The sequence below is a fragment of the Gambusia affinis genome, linkage group LG05 (genome assembly GCF_019740435.1).
Source record: "Gambusia affinis linkage group LG05, SWU_Gaff_1.0, whole genome shotgun sequence".
NCBI classification, from domain to species: Eukaryota; Metazoa; Chordata; class Actinopteri; order Cyprinodontiformes; family Poeciliidae; genus Gambusia; species Gambusia affinis.
In genome coordinates this window covers 18,226,249-18,244,234 of record NC_057872.1, presented here as the reverse complement: position 1 = coordinate 18,244,234, position 17,986 = coordinate 18,226,249, and the positions used below count along the sequence as shown (strand labels likewise).

Sequence of the window (17,986 nt, the reverse complement as noted above, 5' to 3'; positions counted from 1 at the left end):
AGCCAGTCTGGATGAGCCTGCAGGATTACCGCTCTGTTCTGTTCGGGAGACGTGTCGCCGGATGTTGACGATCCACTGAAAAACATATAACTGTCCCTGCAGCGACACCCAGTGGCCAGCAGAGGTAAGAGTAAACTCCAACGAAATTATTTATTTATTAATATAAACGTATTACCATCAGCATCAAAAAGGTACCTCAAAATATACATTATGTGTTTACACTACATACTTACAAAGTTACAAAGAATAAACAAACACACAAAATACAAACGAAATAATCTAAAACGTAGCAAGATTTATCGTACATTTTTTTTCTTTTTTACAAAAAAAGGTAAACTTTTTTGAAGATAATCAAAATTTATGTTTTTTTTTATGTTGTAAAGCATTTTGAACTGCATTGTGCTATAAATAAATGTAGCTGAACTTAAAAGCATTTTTGACTTCACTAATTTAACAAATTCTTCCACTGCTTTAAAGAAGCAATATTTGTATACAATTTGGCCAATAAGAGAATATCATTTTTACTGTGATCACTTCTATGGTCATTAGTTAAAAACCCCCAAATGTAACCTCTTTGATGTTCATATTTGTTATGTGCCCCATGAACCCAGATAAACTTGTAAGGATTCTTCAAAAAGTATTGTATAATGTCACACGTAAAAAACAGATCAACAAAATCCTATTACTTCTTCACAGAATGCACAGTTAACCACATCCATTTGAACCTGTACCTCAGAAAGACTTGGATAAAATTTGTTTGTGATTTTAAATTGCATTTCTTTTATTTTGGGGGTTGGAAGCAATAAATATTTAGATCTAATCTTCTTAATTTATTCCTTGTTAAGGATTATGTGGACACTTGTCACTTAGATACACTTGAGATGAGGTGGGCAGAGTACCTAAAAATGTACTCAGGTAACATAGCACTACTTCAACTTTTTATTAAAGTAAAAGTAAAAATTTGAATTTTATTGTTAAATATAATTATATCTTGCAGTGGTATATTAGGACAACTGTAAATAGAAAAAAAAGGAATACATTTCTGCCAAAAAAACTCGGGAATCTTTAGATTGATCTCAAGAATTTTTTAGAAAAAACTCAGAAATTTCTGAGTTCGGAATGTTGAAAATCTGCCAGGAAGACTCAGAAATGCTCAGATTATTTTCAGAAATATTCTAGACAAAAGCACAATGGCATTTATGAGCTCCTCAAACATTTATGAGAAAAAAACTCAAGAATTTTAAAATTGAAATTTCTAGAAAAAAACTTGAACATTTTTAAGTTTGAAAAGTTGAAAATTTCTGACTTGTGAAACTCAGATTTTTTTTCTATGAATTTATAAGATTAATCTCAAAATTTGTGATTTTTTTGTAGCACATTTTCAAACCAAGACATTTTCTTGTTTTTTCTAGAAAATATCTGAGTTTTGTTGGAAATTTACTCGTTTTTTTCTATTTGAAATGGCCCTAATACGCTGCTGTAATGTCTTGTATGCAGTTCAGAAATCAGAGTGTACCCTCTCATGGCAGTAATTCCATAGCATTAATCCTTTTAATTTATTTTAAAAAGACATTTATTGAATTTATCCTAATACAATGTAACCTCCTATAACTACCTTTTTGATCACTGCTCTGTCTGTAGTATAATCACTTCATCCAAATAAAAACAGTCGGGAGGATTGATCGATTTTAGTGACCTCTGATTCGGCCAAGGTAACGTGAAGGCATCACGCTCACTTCAGATCAAATTCTGATCTATGAATGCAACAAAATAAAAGTAACCAAGAGCTGATTTGATTCAAAACGGACCAATATGGCCCTAAAACTCCCGTTGAGACGACTGAAGAAGAACATGTTGCATTTTTAAATCAAGTATCCATCAGATACCGGACATGACATCAACACAGACACACTCCTTTTGTCTGACGACCTTTTCGAGAGGAAGTGAAGCTCAGACGAAGCAGCTAGCTAAGCGGAGAAAAAAAGAGAAAAAAATAGTAAGACAGGGAGGGGGAGGAAACTTCACTGATTTACAGGAATTTTGACAAAGTTGGACCTCGGGACCAGATTGTTCGGGTTGCTTTGAGTTTCGGAAAGGAGGTCGGAGTCGTCTGAACCGGTAAACGTCGCTGTTCTCTCTGCCGTCGTTAGTAATTTTCCCTGAATGTGTGCTGCCGCCTCTCCGCCACAGCCGGAAGTCTGTGAGGATGGCCGAGTTTTTTTTTCGCTTTTTTTACCCTTTAGGTTTTTTTTTTTTTTTTCCCTGCTTGTTATTTTTTTTTTTTCTATCAGGCAGGAGGGCAACACAGACACATTGTATGCTAGCTGCAGTTAATCAGCGCGGTGGGCCGGAGTAACCACAACACCTACTGGGCCCGAATGGAGTCAAGCTTCCGAGCTTCAGCACCATTTAGACCCGATATGTAGCACTTTATACAAGCTAGTGTTAGTAGCTCACTTCATACACTTCTAGCTTAGAGCTAACTGTCTATTACTGGTATTAAAGCATCATTACTACATACATTTTATTTATGCTAAATAAAATTTGGCATTTCATTTAGAGCCGTTTATTTCAAAACTACAAAAGACTAATGTAATGGCGATTTAGCAATTGATAAAAGCACAGGTATGTCACAACATACCTGTGTCTAATATCAGAGAGTGAGACTACCAAGAAGTGGTTTGTTTCAGGTTACATTAATTTAGTCTGGTCACTGTGTAACTTTAATAATTAATTTTTTTACTTTTTTCTTTGTCATTATTTTTCCACTAAGATATTTCTTTACCCTAACAACGCAAATATCCACTTTAGATATACAAATGTTCCCAAACATTTTGCAAAAAAAGACAACTGGTAATGTTTACTAAATATTTATTATGAGAAATGTGTTATTTTTAAAGAACCACAGTTTTATTTCTATTTTGAGTTTTAATAAAAGGATGGATGCATTTTTTCCCCCTAGAGGATGTTGATATTTATGGAAAATTATGTAAAAAACAAAACGTAAATAGACGTAAAAATATTATTGATACTTTTTGACTGAATGTTAGGGCCAGTTTAAGAATATTATTTAAAAAAATATATATATAGTCGTTATTCTAAAAGAATAGATTTAATACTACAAATATAAGGTTGAAATAATACAAGAACAAAGTTGTAACAATAATTTAATAATTAGAATAAAGTCATAATATTGTCTGAATATATGAATAAAGTTTCAATAATAAGAGAATGAAATAAATATTTTATGAGAACTCGTAAATGAAAAAGCAGTGTTACCACTGTGTTGAATATGAGGAATATTTAGCATCTTGTAAAGGTATTCTTTTCTATTGGTTTTACAAATAAGGAAACTTTTAATCTGTTATCACCTTTAACATCAAATTACTATTATCAGTAGCAGGAATTTGAAGCGATTGTGGAAACGACTGCATCTGTTTTGAAGAAATAACCACATGATCTTCCCAAACTGGGGAAGTTCAAATGACCAGGAACAGAAACAACTTCCTGGTAATTTTGCACCTTTTCTCTAAAATTTTACTATATTCTCATAATATTTTGTCTTTATTCTCTTAATTGAAAAAAGATAATTACCTTAGCTTGGCATTAATACTCCGTCATAACTTTCAGTGTCTTTTTGTGTTTATTCCATGAAAAAAATCATTGTACACCTTATATCTCGTTTTGAAAAGATTAGTTAGTTTTTTTTAAATATAATTTTAGTTTTTGAGAGCCATTGTAGATGGGGCTTAGACTCCACAAAGTAAACAATGACCCCAAGCTCTCTGGGACCCCAAAATCCCAATTTTTGTACTTTTCTATTAACTCGATTGGCCGGATTTTCTTTCTGAAAATATTCTGAATTATTTTGCAAAAAAATTACTGGCAACTTAAAAATTTTGAATTACCTCAAGTTGTTGCTTTCATAATGTCATAATTATAATTATGTTGGCCACCTACACATATTCCATCAAAAATAATTATGTACATTTATTTAAGAAACTATTTGAACCCTTAAAGATATTTTTCCTGTATTTGCTTTCTTGTCACACTCAAATGTTTCAGATCTTGAAGTTAATTTTAATATAAGTCAAAAACAAGCAGAGTAAACACAAAAAGCAGATTTCAGATGAGATTTTCATTTATAAAGAGAAAAATTACAGCACAAATAAAATTGTATAACATCACAGTGCATAAAAAACTTTAATTACAAAGTTAAATTAGAAAAAAATCCCACCTTAATAAACAGCTGTTTTATAACAAATCATATATTATAAAAGTACTAATTTAAATGAAATTAAACCATTACTTTTAAGTTTAGGTTCTTTATGTTCATCTAAATTTCTAGAGCTTTATAATTGCTCATTTTTGTTGCCCTGTAATATAAATATGACATGACACAGAGGTCCATTTCTGAAAAGTTTTTCCAATATGTCTGATTGTTTTTATGCAAAAATATACATGCACTTTTAAAAAAAAATTTAGTTTTTTTTTTAACATTAAAAAAAAAAGATCATACTCAATTGCACTTATCTTTCAGTTGGAGTATTTTTAATAACTGTATAATGTTTTCTTATGCTGTAAGTTTGCCCTTCTTTGTTATTCTTACTTTGTTTTATTTTTACTTTTGTGTAAAGCTACATGTTCTGACTTGCCTGTGACATTACTGCTGGTACATCTGAATTTCCCCATTGAGGTTATTTTTATTCTATTTATTACTAATCTTAACACAATAACTACATTTAATCACATTTTCAAATGTATTGACATTTATTTCAGAGAACGAACAATGAAGAGAATAGTAAAAATAAATTGGGGGTTTAAAAACATCATTATTATAAAAACATCTTTATCCTTGCTAAATTCTTACAATGATAAGAAATTGAAACAGTTAAAACAAAGTGAAGGTGAAATTTAGAAAGATGGAGAATTCTACATCTTTGAAAATTTGCCACTAACCGTTTCAAATTCAAGCAAGACAAGGAAGTGCAAGGGACTACTTCCCTTTTTATGACTGTGTGCATTATTACCAGCAACCAAATTGCACAAAAGCTTCTATTTATGCTGCTGTGCAAATAATAAATTCATCCTATTGGGTCACACTTTTCACAGCCAGCAGGAAAGACTGAATATGACTGTAAAAATGAGTGACAGGAACTGAATGTATTTCTTGGTGCTGAAATAACTGATTGAATCCCTTTTAATCCTTTCATTCATTCATAGCATATCTTAATCATCAGCAGCAGCTCTTCCTCCAGTATAAGCCTGCTTAATGTGGACAGAAGGGGAACATTTAGATTATTTCAAGCTGAGTTTCTTTGTTTCTTTATCTTATTTGGCAGATCTATGAACCTTATACTTCTTCTTCTTGTGTTTTTTTTTTCCCCACAGAGATGATGGAAGACTCTCATTTTAATTCCTCATATTTCTGGTCCCACCTCCCCGCTGTGCCCACGCAGGTATTCATTTAGGATTGGCATAAAATAAAATATTAAAAGCTGCTGTATGCAGCTTTAATAAGAAATATATATATTTTTTTTACATATTTGTTGAAACTGTCACCATGTTGTGATAGAATGTTATGAGACAAATAATCTGTGAAAAAAATTAGCTCTTCCCCCTTCTCCTAGTGCTATCTAGAATCAACCAATTAGAGCCGGAAGGAGGGTCTTAGCGCTGTCAATTACCCTCCATGTGACGCTGCTCATCCTTCTCTTTGCTCCCCATCTTGTTCACTGCTACAGTGCAGCTAGCAGAGAACTATGCTAAGGTTATTGCTAAGTTGTTTCTCCACCATCAGCACATTTAGCAGCATATACACAAGGTTGACTGACAGCGCTAAGACCCACCTCCTGGTTCTGATTGGTTGTATTTGGCTGGGAGAGGTGTATTTCTTTGTGGTAGTTAATGAAGTAGGTGAAGAAGACTGATCTTTCTACAGATTATCTGTCTCATTACATCCTGTCATGACATGGTAACAGTTTTAAGAAACTATTTCTATAAAGTTACATACTTCAGCTTTGCCTGATGACATCACTCTCCTCTCCTGACCTCTGCCAGCTTGAGAATAGCATGTTTCTGAACAAGGTGAAGGAGCATCAGGAGAAGAGCGCCTCCTTCTCTCCTTCGTCAGCCTCGCACTACCAGACCACTCTTCTTACCATCCCGACTCCTGGAGCCAAGACAGATGGCGGCGGGCAGGCTGGCGGTGCGGCGCACCTCCACCCGCCTCACAGCACCCAGAACATCACAGTGCTGCCCGTCCCCTCGACAGGCATCATGACAGCAGGTACGCCTGTTTCTGCCCAGAGCAGCCTTCAGGGCCGACTCTTTCTGTTTTAACAGCTGGAGCCGTGGCCGTAATATCTGACGATGCAGAAGATGGTTTCTGAATGTAGCGACTCATAGCAGCAGAGCATTAAATGATTTAGTTTGATGAGAACAAATGTTGCCGACAGGTCAGCTTGAGGGTAAAATGAACATCTGTGTGTCTCTTTATTCCACAGCCACGGGGCACTTCTCAGAAATGATTCAGCAGCTCTCTAGCTTTTTTTTGGTATAATGCCGTTTTAGCAGTTCAAGGCTCAGCAGAAGATATTAAATATGTATTTGATGATACGTTTATATTAATCTTTAATACTTTCTGCCCTTGTTTTTCTGCGTGCAGCCGGTCTGGTAATCACAACGCCTCAGGGAACGCTGGTCTCTCCCACATCCTCTCAGTCATTTGTCTCCGGTCATCCTTCGACCACCATGATAGTTTCAGCTCTTCCTTCTTCAGGTGAAACATACAAATACATCTAGGATGAAAATCTGATGGACTGTTCACTCAGTCCACGACTGGGAGATATGGCACAAAAATTAAATCTCAGATTTTTTCACACCAGATACAATTTCCGATTTTATTTTCTGGCTATATTTGCTAATAAAACTTACAAAGGCATCAGAAATAATTTGCACAACACAACATTATTTTCCCTCCTACTAAATTACATTTATTAAATTTAAATGCAAACTTTGTAGAAATTGTTTGTGAAATTCTTTTACCATGCATATTTACGTTGCCACCTGCACTTTTCAGTTTGTTTTTTAGTCATATGTGATGATAACCAAATAAATCAAATAGGTTTTACTTAATTCATAGCTATTTCAAGAATTTGGAGTCTTCCTCAGTGAAGACAGAGAGTCTGCATTGCATAGCATGAAATTTAGCAGCGGTGTTGTCGGGTCAGTACTGCAACATTAGAGTTGTGTTTATGTAAATTCTGTAACAGTGATGCACTTTTGTTGTATAAATTGAGCCTGTGAGTTGACAAAACCTAAAAATCAGCTTGAGATATTATTATAAGAAATATTTACTTGAAGCCACTTACTCCAAAGGGAAATTCTTGATAGTGTGACTGTTGTATAAAGATATAAAGTTTATTTTATGTCTAGTTACCTTCAGAAAGAAAAACATGAACTTTTTGAAAGTGGGTGACAGTAAACTGAAGCACCAGGTTTTTTTAAAATCATTTAGCATTTTCCACTTTTTTTTTTTTACATATGAAACATACATGAAAAATTCATATTAAACATTATATAACATAAAATTTCTGCTTGGCAGCTATTTCTCTATTAGACCTTTGGCCCATGTAATTCGTCCAGTTCTGTCTCTATTTTTTGTTGCTGTCTTTTGTCTTGAATATTGTCCATTTCGTCCACTTTTCTTCCGTTTGTGTTTGCTGTGGCCTTTCCCCATTTCTTCGTAATAGGTTTCTTACTAGCTATTAACGTTATGTCCTTTACTCTTACTTTGATATTGTTAAAATTACAAGGACACACTACCATGCTACTCATAGGGATATTACATCCTAGAATCTTCTTCACTGTTTTGTGCACATATTTCCAAAACTGCACAATAGTAGAACATGGACCAGCAGGTTTGAGTTTAAAAAGATGCTGTTCTTTTTTAAGACTGTTCTTCTTTTCTGTTGTAGACAAGAAAGAAGGAGATGGGACGTCCCACGTGGTGGTGATGCCGCCACCCTCCAAACGAGGGAGAAAGAAGAAGGCGACTACTCTGTCCAGAGTTACCACTCTGGGTGGACCAGGAAATGACACGCTAATACTGACACACTTGACACCTGGTGGACAAGTAAGACAATAACTAGAGAGGAAAATTTAAATTTTTAGCTAAAGAGACCTGTTCAAATTCTTTGTTGTTGTTGTTTTGGAAAGGTGTCATCTTTGCAGCATCATCACAGAGATCCATATGAGATGTCCAATGAGGACGAAGAACATGGACATAAAGACTCCACAAAGACATACAGGTACGGTTTTAATTTAAAAGCGTCTGCTGTGCGTCCTCGCTCTGGCTGCATAGATGTTCAGCTCTTATAGACAAACTAGGTGCTGCTGACACAGACACAAACACGCATAGTAGCTCTTCTAAACATTCTTTTCTGCATGTTTTGGCAGGAAGTGAGTCTTTGTAGCAGATGCTTGATGATGCATTTGAAAAGACAAACACATCACTGCTCTACAGCTCCTCTCTGCTTCTCCACATGCTGCACATTAGCCTTGCTTCTTCTGTTTGTTTGGATATAGCACTCTATTCCTTTGTTTTATATCTTTACACCTTTCTTTTTCTGTTTTTACTAAATTTCCCCTTTTAATGTCTTTCTGTGTTGTCTGGGTGTGTGTAACATTTGTTAACCCACTTCGCTCCTGATTGAGTTTTCTTTTAATAATTTATTTTCTCCCATAACTTAATTATCTGACTCATTGCTCCATTTTCCTCCTCCTGTCCTGATCACCCCACCTCTCCCTCATCCCATTTTTGTGAAATTTCCTCCTCCTCTGGTTTTGTTTCCCTCCTTCTGGTTCTCCTTTCTCCATCCCGGCCTCCCATTTCTGTGTCTCTCCGCCTGTAGGTGCCGGATGTGTGCGGCGACCTTCTTCAGTAAGTCTGACATGCAGATCCACTCCAAGTCGCACACAGAGGCCAAACCTCACAAGTGTCCTCACTGCGCCAAGTCGTTCGCCAACTCAAGCTACCTGGCCCAGCACATCCGCATCCACAGCGGGGCCAAGCCTTACACCTGCTCCTACTGCCAGAAATCTTTCAGGCAGCTCAGTCACTTACAGCAGCACACACGGTACTGCAGACCCCACCTTCCCTCCGTTATCTCCCCTGCACCTCAGACGGAGAAACATTTGTTGCTTCCCTTCCTTTGCAACCCTAAAAACCACCTGAAGAAATTTAAAACCTTTTTTTTTTTTACTCTAAATGTACTATTTATTCAATACAACTCTGTATTGTATTGAAAAAAATCTAAATTGCATGGACAAAAAAGATGGTAGCCCAAATCGAACACACCAATAAGAGATCACTGCATTTGCAAATAGGTAGTTTTGCCTTTTCCTCTTGAGCAAACTGTCCACCCTGTAGTTTTCAGATCTTACAGTAGATATTCAGTAGGGGTGATAAATATTTTATCACAGTATTTTGCAGTATTGCAATAACTATAAAAAAATTATGATTAAAAACTAGCTAAATACTCTTTTTTAGGTAACTGTATGGCTGTGACTGCATGGCGCCAAAAACACAAATTGTAGTGTTGAAAATCATTCTTATTTTCTTTCTTAAAGAAGTGTGATTTATATCACTAAGCTTAATTTATTCAGATTTTTAATTCTCTCATGGAAAATAATAGTGGAGAACCTTTTATAACATTATCTGAAATTTATTGTGAAAACAATAAATCATAATTCTCATTGTGACAATAATTTTATACAGTTCACAATAAATGCCCATTTAACGATTTGATTAATGCCCAGCCCTAAAAGTCAGTAGGAAATATATCTGGGCTCATTGAGGTTTTAAGAATACTGAAGTGTTTTATTTATTTATTTTTTGTTCTTTAATTAAATTAAAGTAAATTCATTTCATTAATTCACTTCAAAAGGTGAAACCTGTCTGTTATCTGTATTTAGACAGTAACATTCACTGAGGTTATTTTGTGTTTATTTTGATGATTATGGCTAATATCTAATAACAAATTTAATTAAGCTACTCAAAAAAACAAAAAACAGAACCTAAGATTAGTTCTGAGTGATATTGCTTACAAATAAAATCTTTTTTTTTCTTTCTCATATCTGATCCCATTTCCAATTTTAATGAATTTTTTTCTTGCTACATTTTATAAGATAAAGAGAAATGTTTTTGAAAAAGTGGCTTTTATTCCAATAATTCCTTCTGTGATTTGTTCTAGGGTGAGGCTACAATAAGTTTGGTTTAATTATATGAGAATATCCACAGTATTAGGAGAACAATGACTCAATTTTACAATGAGTATGTCTTAAAATTAAGAGAAAAACTATTTTTAATGAGAAAGAAGGCTTTTATAGAGTTACTAAAATCTGATGTAATGTGGTTTCCTTCTTTGTAAAACCGGTTCAAAAGTATATCAGAAGACACTTAACATTCCTCATTTAAATTGATTATTTTCCATAGCGTTTTCATAAAATATCCAAATAAATAAAAGCTATAAAACTTTTATTCATTTGTCAAACAAGATGGCTGCCATGAGCGTGGTGCTGACATCACTCTGACCTGTGGAAAGGTGTGAAAGGTGTGAAATGGTGACTGTCAGGTCAGCAGTCATGACCATAATTGTTAATAACGTTGTGTTCGTTATTATTTCTTAATATCGAACAAAACGTCTCGTTGTTAATAATATTTATCAGATTTCTCAGTCTTCAGATTTTCTTGAAACTGAGGTTTGGATTTCCATTAGCTGGAAGCTGCCAAAATCATCAAAATAAATAAGAATAAATGCTTGAAATATATCAACATGTGTGCATACTGATCACATTTTGAATTAAATTACTGCAATAAATTAGCTTCCTGATGACATTTTAATTTAATCAACATGCCTGTGTAATCTTAATCTGAGCTCCTTGTCTTTGCTTCATCATCCAGACCAAACTACTCTTTGGTATGTTTGTTGCTTTAAATAAGCTTCCTATTAAATTAAACCATTAATGACTAAAATGTAAGGATTAATAGCAAGTACCAACACATTTGTCCATGCTATTGTGATATTGTCACTGCTTGACAATAAAATCTGCTTTAAAGTGTAAAATTTATTACATTATTTTATTGTTACCGGTGGGGGTCAAACTGAATTTTGGTTTCAGTTTTTAGTCTCAGAAATAAAACATTGGAATTGTGTGTGACCCTTACTGGCAACAATAAAATTACGTAATAAATAATTCTTTTTTTAAGGAGTGACTTAAAACTCCCTCTCATTTTTTCATGGTTGTTTTACCCCATATTAAGCCATTCAGATATATAATAGAGAAGTATTTTTATTTAAATAATTTCTTCAGGGAAATGAAGCGTTGAAATGAAGGGTACCAACAAGTTTGTCCTCGTCTCTGTCCCTGTCCTGTTAACCTGTCATGCAGCGTTCGTCCTGCAGCCCAGGCTGCTGTCCTCCTCTTCCTCAGAGGGACGACAAGACGATGAAGTTCAGATTCATATTACATTCTTCCAGTGACCTTTTCAGAAAATCAGATTTCAGATTAGACCTTTCTTCCTCTAATAAGATTTTACATAATTCATACTGTAATCAGAAAGGACGGTCCAAATGTACGGGGTTGTGTTGTATTAAATCACTTGTAATATTTTCCTTCTTGTTTTCTTTCCTTCCTTTCTTTGTGTTTGCAAACACTTTTTGCTTCCCTGCGTCTTTGTTTAGTGTGTTTTGTTTGTTTCTCTGCATGTTCTGTCAGTTCCTCTGCTATATTCATAGACGCACACATTCACAAATGCATGTGAAACAGCATCACTGACCGACTCACTCATTAGTTTTCTCAGCCGTCTATCTTACGCTCTGTTTTATGTTTTGTTTATTTTCATTCTGTTCTTGTTAAATTAGATAAGTGCTTCCAAATTGTTTTGCTGTAAAGCTTTGCTTCATTCTCTGTATTTTGGCCAACTTCAAGTCTCTTTGTCAAGTCATCTGTGAATGCTTGTCGATCTGAGCTGATCTGTTTGTAAAACCTTCTCAAAAAGTTAGTTTTGTTGTGTTTGTTTTCCAATTGATACCTAGAAAATTAGCTAAATTATTTTCAATAAGGCAAACCTCCAGAAGCCTTTTTAAGTTTTGGATATAGAATAATTTACTCATCATTTTCGAGCAACAAATCTGACTTATATAGTTTAGGTATTGCATGTTTAGTGTATTGTTGAGTAGGTAAAAACATTTATTGACCCTCTGGTTCTTTTGACTCTATGGTTTTGGCCCATGTGACAAAAAGTTTGGACACCCAGATGTAGGAGCTTTGTGACCTAAAATCTATAACCGTATACAATCAGTGTTTAAACAGTTTTATTATTCATGTGTGAATAATAAAACTGTTTTGGTGACTGACAGATACACGCAGGCTAAATGTCTGTATTAGCTTGCAAATAAAAGCTACATTAGCTAAGCTAAATTTGATAATTTGACAATAAGTACCACAGTAAATATCACTGATATTTATATAAGTATTACATAGAAGTGGGTAGAATAATCACAAATTGTAATCGAGTAATAGCTGTAATGTACTTATACATTACAGCCATCTAACTGCTTATAAGTTAGATAGAACAAGGAGAGAGCAAGTTCTTAGCTGTTGTCATAGCAACTCCATAGCAACGGCCTGCCAAGAGGGCTGTCAGTTACAAAGTTTATGGAAGTGTGACTTCACATGAGAACTATGTGTTGGTGGTTTACGTTGTTTTGTTAGTTTGTCCTTAACTGACCTCAAACTTTGTGATTTTTGTATCAGCAAAACGTTGTCGTTCACTTTAATTGTTGGTGAGAAGCTCAAACATAAATATGCAGTCCAATCTGTTGTGCAAGTTTTGTTTGTTTTTAAAATTAAATGTGAGAAAAGACTAGAGGATCTGATTTTTTAGTTTAGTTTAGAAGTGGCGACTTAATTTATATTTGCGAGCACACATACAGTTAAAACAAGTTTTACTGTTTCACAGGAATTGTTAAATGTTTAGCAGTAAAATAAGATTGGAACGTTGAAGGTTTATTGTGACCTCATAACATATGACAGTGTCAATTATATATATATATAAAAATGCGTATAGACAAAAATTTTAATCATTTCTAAAAATAATGATCTGCAAAAAACGTTGGTGCACCCCAACAAAAAAGTATGACCCTGCAAAAGGCAGAACAAGAATACAATGATTTCAGATTAAGAAAAACTTTATTTTACCTAACATAATCAAAAAAATATCATTACCAGTGTAGATACAGTTTTGAGTCATGTTTGCCACTCTGTTGCATCATCTGCATTTAAGCAGAAATAGTTGAGAAATGTTATTGCTAGAATCCATCTTCTCAGCTGCTCCAGGGTTTTGGAACCTCTTTTGTCAAGTTTCTCATAACATAACACTAGAATCTGTGACAGGTCTGGAATGAAGGCAGAATCATTTAACACTGAAAACCTTTTGCTTTTATTTACTGCTAGAAAATGTCAGTATGTGTTTTACCATTGATTTGTTTAAATAATTTATTCTGAAAACATTAGTTACTGCATCAGGTGCTCGATTGTAAACATTAATGTTTACTGCTGGTTAACATAAAATTCAGAAGATATCTAACCATCCATCCATCCATCCATCCATCCATCCATCCATCCATCCATCCATCCATCCATCAAACAAACCATCCATCAAACCGTCCCTTTTATTTACGTTTTACATTAAGTAATTGTTTATGTTCTTATTATTTTAAAGACTTTAATATTTACTGGCAAATATTAAATAAATAAATAAATAATACATTTTTCAGAATTTTTTTTTTTTTTTTTTACTATTTGATTCTCAAATTGTCTTGCAGATGATAAGAGAATCTTCATTAAATTTCTGATATACTACTAAAAATGATATCAGACAGTAAAGTTGTATTTCTTTGTAAATTGTTTGTGTTTCTCCTTCCTGTCTGTCCTCATCAGGAACCACACGGAGTCAAAACCCCACAAGTGTCTCCACTGCACCAAATCCTTCGCCAACTCCAGCTACCTGGCTCAGCATGTCCGCATCCACACCGGAGTGAAACCTTACTCCTGCTCATACTGCGACAAGTGCTTCAGACAGCTCAGTCACCTCCAGCAGCACAGCAGGTAAGTCCAGCTCTCTTCTTGGGTTTCTCACCTACCTGTGTGTTGCAGGAGTCTGTGTACATGTGTGTGTGTTTGTGTTTTTATTTTATTTTCAGAATCCACACCGGCGATCGGCCGTACAAGTGCACCCATCCAGGCTGTGAGAAGTCCTTCACTCAACTCTCAAATTTACAGGTGTGAAATAATTTCTTCTTAAACCAGGGGTGTCCAAAGTGCGACTCGGGGGGCCATTTGCAGTCCTCAGAGTAATTTTGGGCGGCCAATGATCACAGTTCTAAAATAGCTGACGTTTTGTTTGCCAGATCAGGCAGTTGATGCAGATCCACATTTAAAAACAATGTTGGGGTGAAATTTTCACTGATGGCCAGGCTGTTAAAAACAGAGACAGATGATTAAAATATTAAAACATAAAATGTAAGGTGCAACACAAAGTATTCATCCATTTAGGCTTTTAGTTGATTACTAATAGGGATCAACTAAAAACATCTGGTGGCTTTTTCTAAAATGCAGCCTTGTGCACGACCATTTAATGAAATCTGCTAAATAAAACAAGAGTGAAACACATCTTGTTCTTGATGCTAAAATGTTTTTTTTTTGTTTTTTTTTTTATATGACAAAACTGCAAGAGCCTTTTTTAATTTTAAATCTACAGTGATGTTTTAATTGCTTGTCTACAGAAATTTGACTGCCTTACTTATTTCATTAAAACATTGTAATTTAGTTTGTATATTTAGCCATTAAAATTTAAAAATGGAATGGTTTTTGCATTTATAATTAGAAGAGAAAATTAGGCCTGTCACAATAAGCAATGACTCAATTAATCTCATGATAAATTAAAAAGAGCTCAATAATGTCCAGTTTTGTGATTTATCGTTTTTCTCTTTTTTTTCTCTCTTTCTACCAAAAACTGTTAGAAGTCTTATTTAGTCATCCAGTCATCTTTTTAACTTGGCATTTTTAGCCCCCATACCTAAACGTTTGGACACCACTGTCTTAAAGATAAAAACTCTCTGAGTAATTGGAGTTAATATGAGTTACAACAGTATTTATTTTCCCTTTGAGATCAAGAAAGTGTGTTTGCTTTGAATTTGAATAAGTTTACTGACATTTTCAAGCTGTTTTTCTTCTAACAATGATTTCCTCCCAGTCCCACCGCCGCCAGCACAACAAAGACAAGCCCTACAAGTGCCCCAACTGTAATAAAGGATACATAGATGCAGCCAGCCTGGAGGTGCACATGTCCACACACACTGTCAAACACGCCAAGATCTACTCGTGTGGTCTCTGCAACCGCTCTTATACCTCAGTAAGACAAATGTCCATTTCTGAAGAGCATTTCTACATGAAACACTATGAAACGCCGCACTGGCATCAGACGCCTGGCAGCTACTTTACACCGTGTAGTCATGTGTCCACTGTTTCCCCTTTGCCTATCCTCCCTTCATCTCAGGAGACGTATCTGGTGAAACACATGGAGAAACACAACCCAGACCAGTTGACTGCTTCTGTAGTCTCTGCAGCGCAGGCGGCGCAGCAGAGCCAAAGCCAGGCCCAGGGCCAGGCTGGAGCTCAGGGTCGGGTGGAGAGCACGGACGGAGGTTCGCGCCGACCCGGAGGCGCGGGCGGCGGAGCGGCGGGCGGCAGCCAGCAAAGCCAGAACAGCTACCCCCAGTCAGAAACCATGCCTTGTCCGTTTGACCTGCATCAGTACAAGACGGTATCTGCTAGCGACATCCAGTACAAACCAGTCAGCGTGTCTGACATCACTTCCCACAAAGACCTCTGTCTCACTGTGTCGGCGTCCACCATCCAAGTGGAGCACCTCAACTCCTAGAGGCGAAGGGAGATTAAACCGAGGCAAACAGGAGATGGAGACTAACTGGATTAAAGCAATACTAGGATAAAATAGAAACTCTGGAACAAGTGACCGTGCCTGATCGATGATTTGAGGCAGACAAGACAAAGCATACGCTGACATGTTATACTGAAGACCTTTCTTTTTTAAAATTTTTTTGCATTTTGCCATTTTTTTCTTCCTCTCTCTTTCTGCTTAGTTGTTCTGTCAGAGTGGAAACTGCATGTAAAGACTAAGTATGTTTCAATCCATCACAGTGATGGCTTTATGATGGGATCTGAACTCGTTTCTTCTTATTGTTGCCACCAAATGATCTTCCAAGCAAATGCAGATTTGACCATAGCAATGATGGAGCAGGCAGTTTAACAGTGAAGGTAAATTTTTATACTTTCATACAGACTTTCAGTCTTTAGATCAGTGTTATTGCCTCTGCTGTTTGTGTAGCATACATGCTTTTGATCTTTTAAACCTTAAAAGGGATCTTAAAGGTTATTTCCTGTCCAGGAAAAATAAAAAGCAATCAAGTATATAAAATTATATACTACCACTTTATTAAGTATGATTGAATATCTAAGGAATTAAAAGATGAATTTATTTGCAGTTTCACATGACCTTTGAAGAAATAATATACTTCAGCTGTCATGTGATCAAGTGTAGTACTTTGTGTGTTTGTCCATAAGGTAATGTTATACAAATGTCCTCTTGCTATAATACTTCCACCATAACAATGTTTATAATACTTCTTTAAAGAAACATTAACTCACTTAAAGTTTGTGCAGCTCTTCTTAATGCTTAAAATACAATAAAGATTATAAAATGTTTGATTTTTTTCCCCTCTATTTTATTTGAGTTGTGGAGTTATTTGCTCGGGTGTCAAAGGTTTACAGGACTGAATATCTAATGTTCTGGTTAATTATTCTGTTTTTGTGACCATTATTTCTTTAATCTATTTATTATAACTTCCATCAAGTTACAGAATTATATAGTTGGAAATCCATCTATTTTAAAGACACTTTTAGATACTTGATCTCCTGTGATTGGTTCGTTGACTGACCTCCATCTTGTAAAGAACAATCCACATTTTTCCCTGCAGAAAGTTATTTCCTAAAACTAAGTATTTCTTTTGTGACTTTAAGATGCTATTTATTTGAACTGAGTGACTGGCAGGCATTTTAACAAGAACATACTAATGTATTTTAAATAGCTGTAAAGGACATGATGGGGAAATTTCTTTTGTAAAACAGGTGAAATGGAAATTATGATTAGTGTCTCTTCAATACATGGAGAAAATATTTAAAATATATCTGAATTTGAAATGGGAGGACACATGAACTGTAAATGTGACTTTTGTAAAAGATGGAATTCTATTCTAAACATCCAAAATATTTTGGATAGAAATAAGTCCTGGGTATTTGAATTGCTGTTTATAACTAAGAGGATGTTATTGTTGATTTTTTTTTTTCATATTTAATCATTGAAACAGTATCTAATCTGAGTTGATTAAACATTTTTTTTATGTACTCAAAAAATTCAGAATATTTTAAATATAGAAATATTTTTAAATAGAGGGGAAGTCCAGAATATTTAAAGAAAAAAAAATTTAAAAACAAATTCAATTTGGCCTTTAAACTTTGATGGTAATTGCACTTTTGATTTCCGAACGTTTGTAGTTTTATTTTTATTCATTTTAAACTTATGTTCAGCTAAAAACAGTAAAATGTAACAATTACAAATAAGAATGTCATTTAATTTATTAAATAACTTTTTTTAAAATTGTAGGTGGGATCTAATGAATTGGAACTAGATTTGTATATTTACGAAACTAAAAATAGATGTGTGGTTGGATTAAATGTTACAACGACCTTCCATAGAGTTTATGCCCGTCTGCTGGAATGTGCACATTTTTATGAGGTGTTTACAAAGGGGGATTGTACCATTTGAGTATAGGGGGTTTCA

General features: G+C 34.8%; 1 protein-coding gene across 4 annotated transcripts; it reads left to right on the top strand.

The window, feature by feature from the left end:
• The first annotated feature begins 34 nt into the window (after positions 1-34).
• znf384b (zinc finger protein 384 b) lies at positions 35-16,869 on the top strand. Of its 4 annotated transcripts, XM_044116826.1 has the most exons (11): positions 1,921-2,118; positions 5,392-5,459; positions 6,061-6,289; positions 6,668-6,781; positions 7,980-8,137; positions 8,221-8,312; positions 8,916-9,140; positions 14,008-14,175; positions 14,271-14,349; positions 15,323-15,481; positions 15,626-16,869. In XM_044116826.1, exons 2-11 carry the CDS (start codon positions 5,394-5,396, stop codon positions 16,007-16,009), a joined length of 1,674 nt encoding a protein of 557 aa, XP_043972761.1. In that variant the 5' UTR covers positions 1,921-2,118; positions 5,392-5,393; the 3' UTR covers positions 16,010-16,869. The 4 variants fall into 4 exon arrangements, with proteins under 4 accessions (XP_043972759.1, XP_043972762.1, XP_043972761.1 ...); XM_044116824.1 differs by lacking the exon at positions 1,921-2,118 and adding an exon at positions 35-124 and having other exon boundaries at positions 15,323-16,869; XM_044116827.1 differs by lacking the exon at positions 8,916-9,140 and having other exon boundaries at positions 1,910-2,118.
• Positions 16,870-17,986: the final 1,117 nt, after the last annotated feature.

Excerpts from the sequence above, each read along its gene's own strand:
- znf384b (XM_044116824.1), top strand. The coding sequence starts at position 5,394 with ATGATGGAAGACTCTCATTTTAATTCCTCATATTTCTGGTCCCACCTC. Across the intron at positions 6,782-7,979 it reads TTCAGCTCTTCCTTCTTCAG|ACAAGAAAGAAGGAGATGGG; the intron begins GTGAAACATACA and ends TTTCTGTTGTAG. Across the intron at positions 8,313-8,915 it reads GACTCCACAAAGACATACAG|GTGCCGGATGTGTGCGGCGA; the intron begins GTACGGTTTTAA and ends CTCCGCCTGTAG.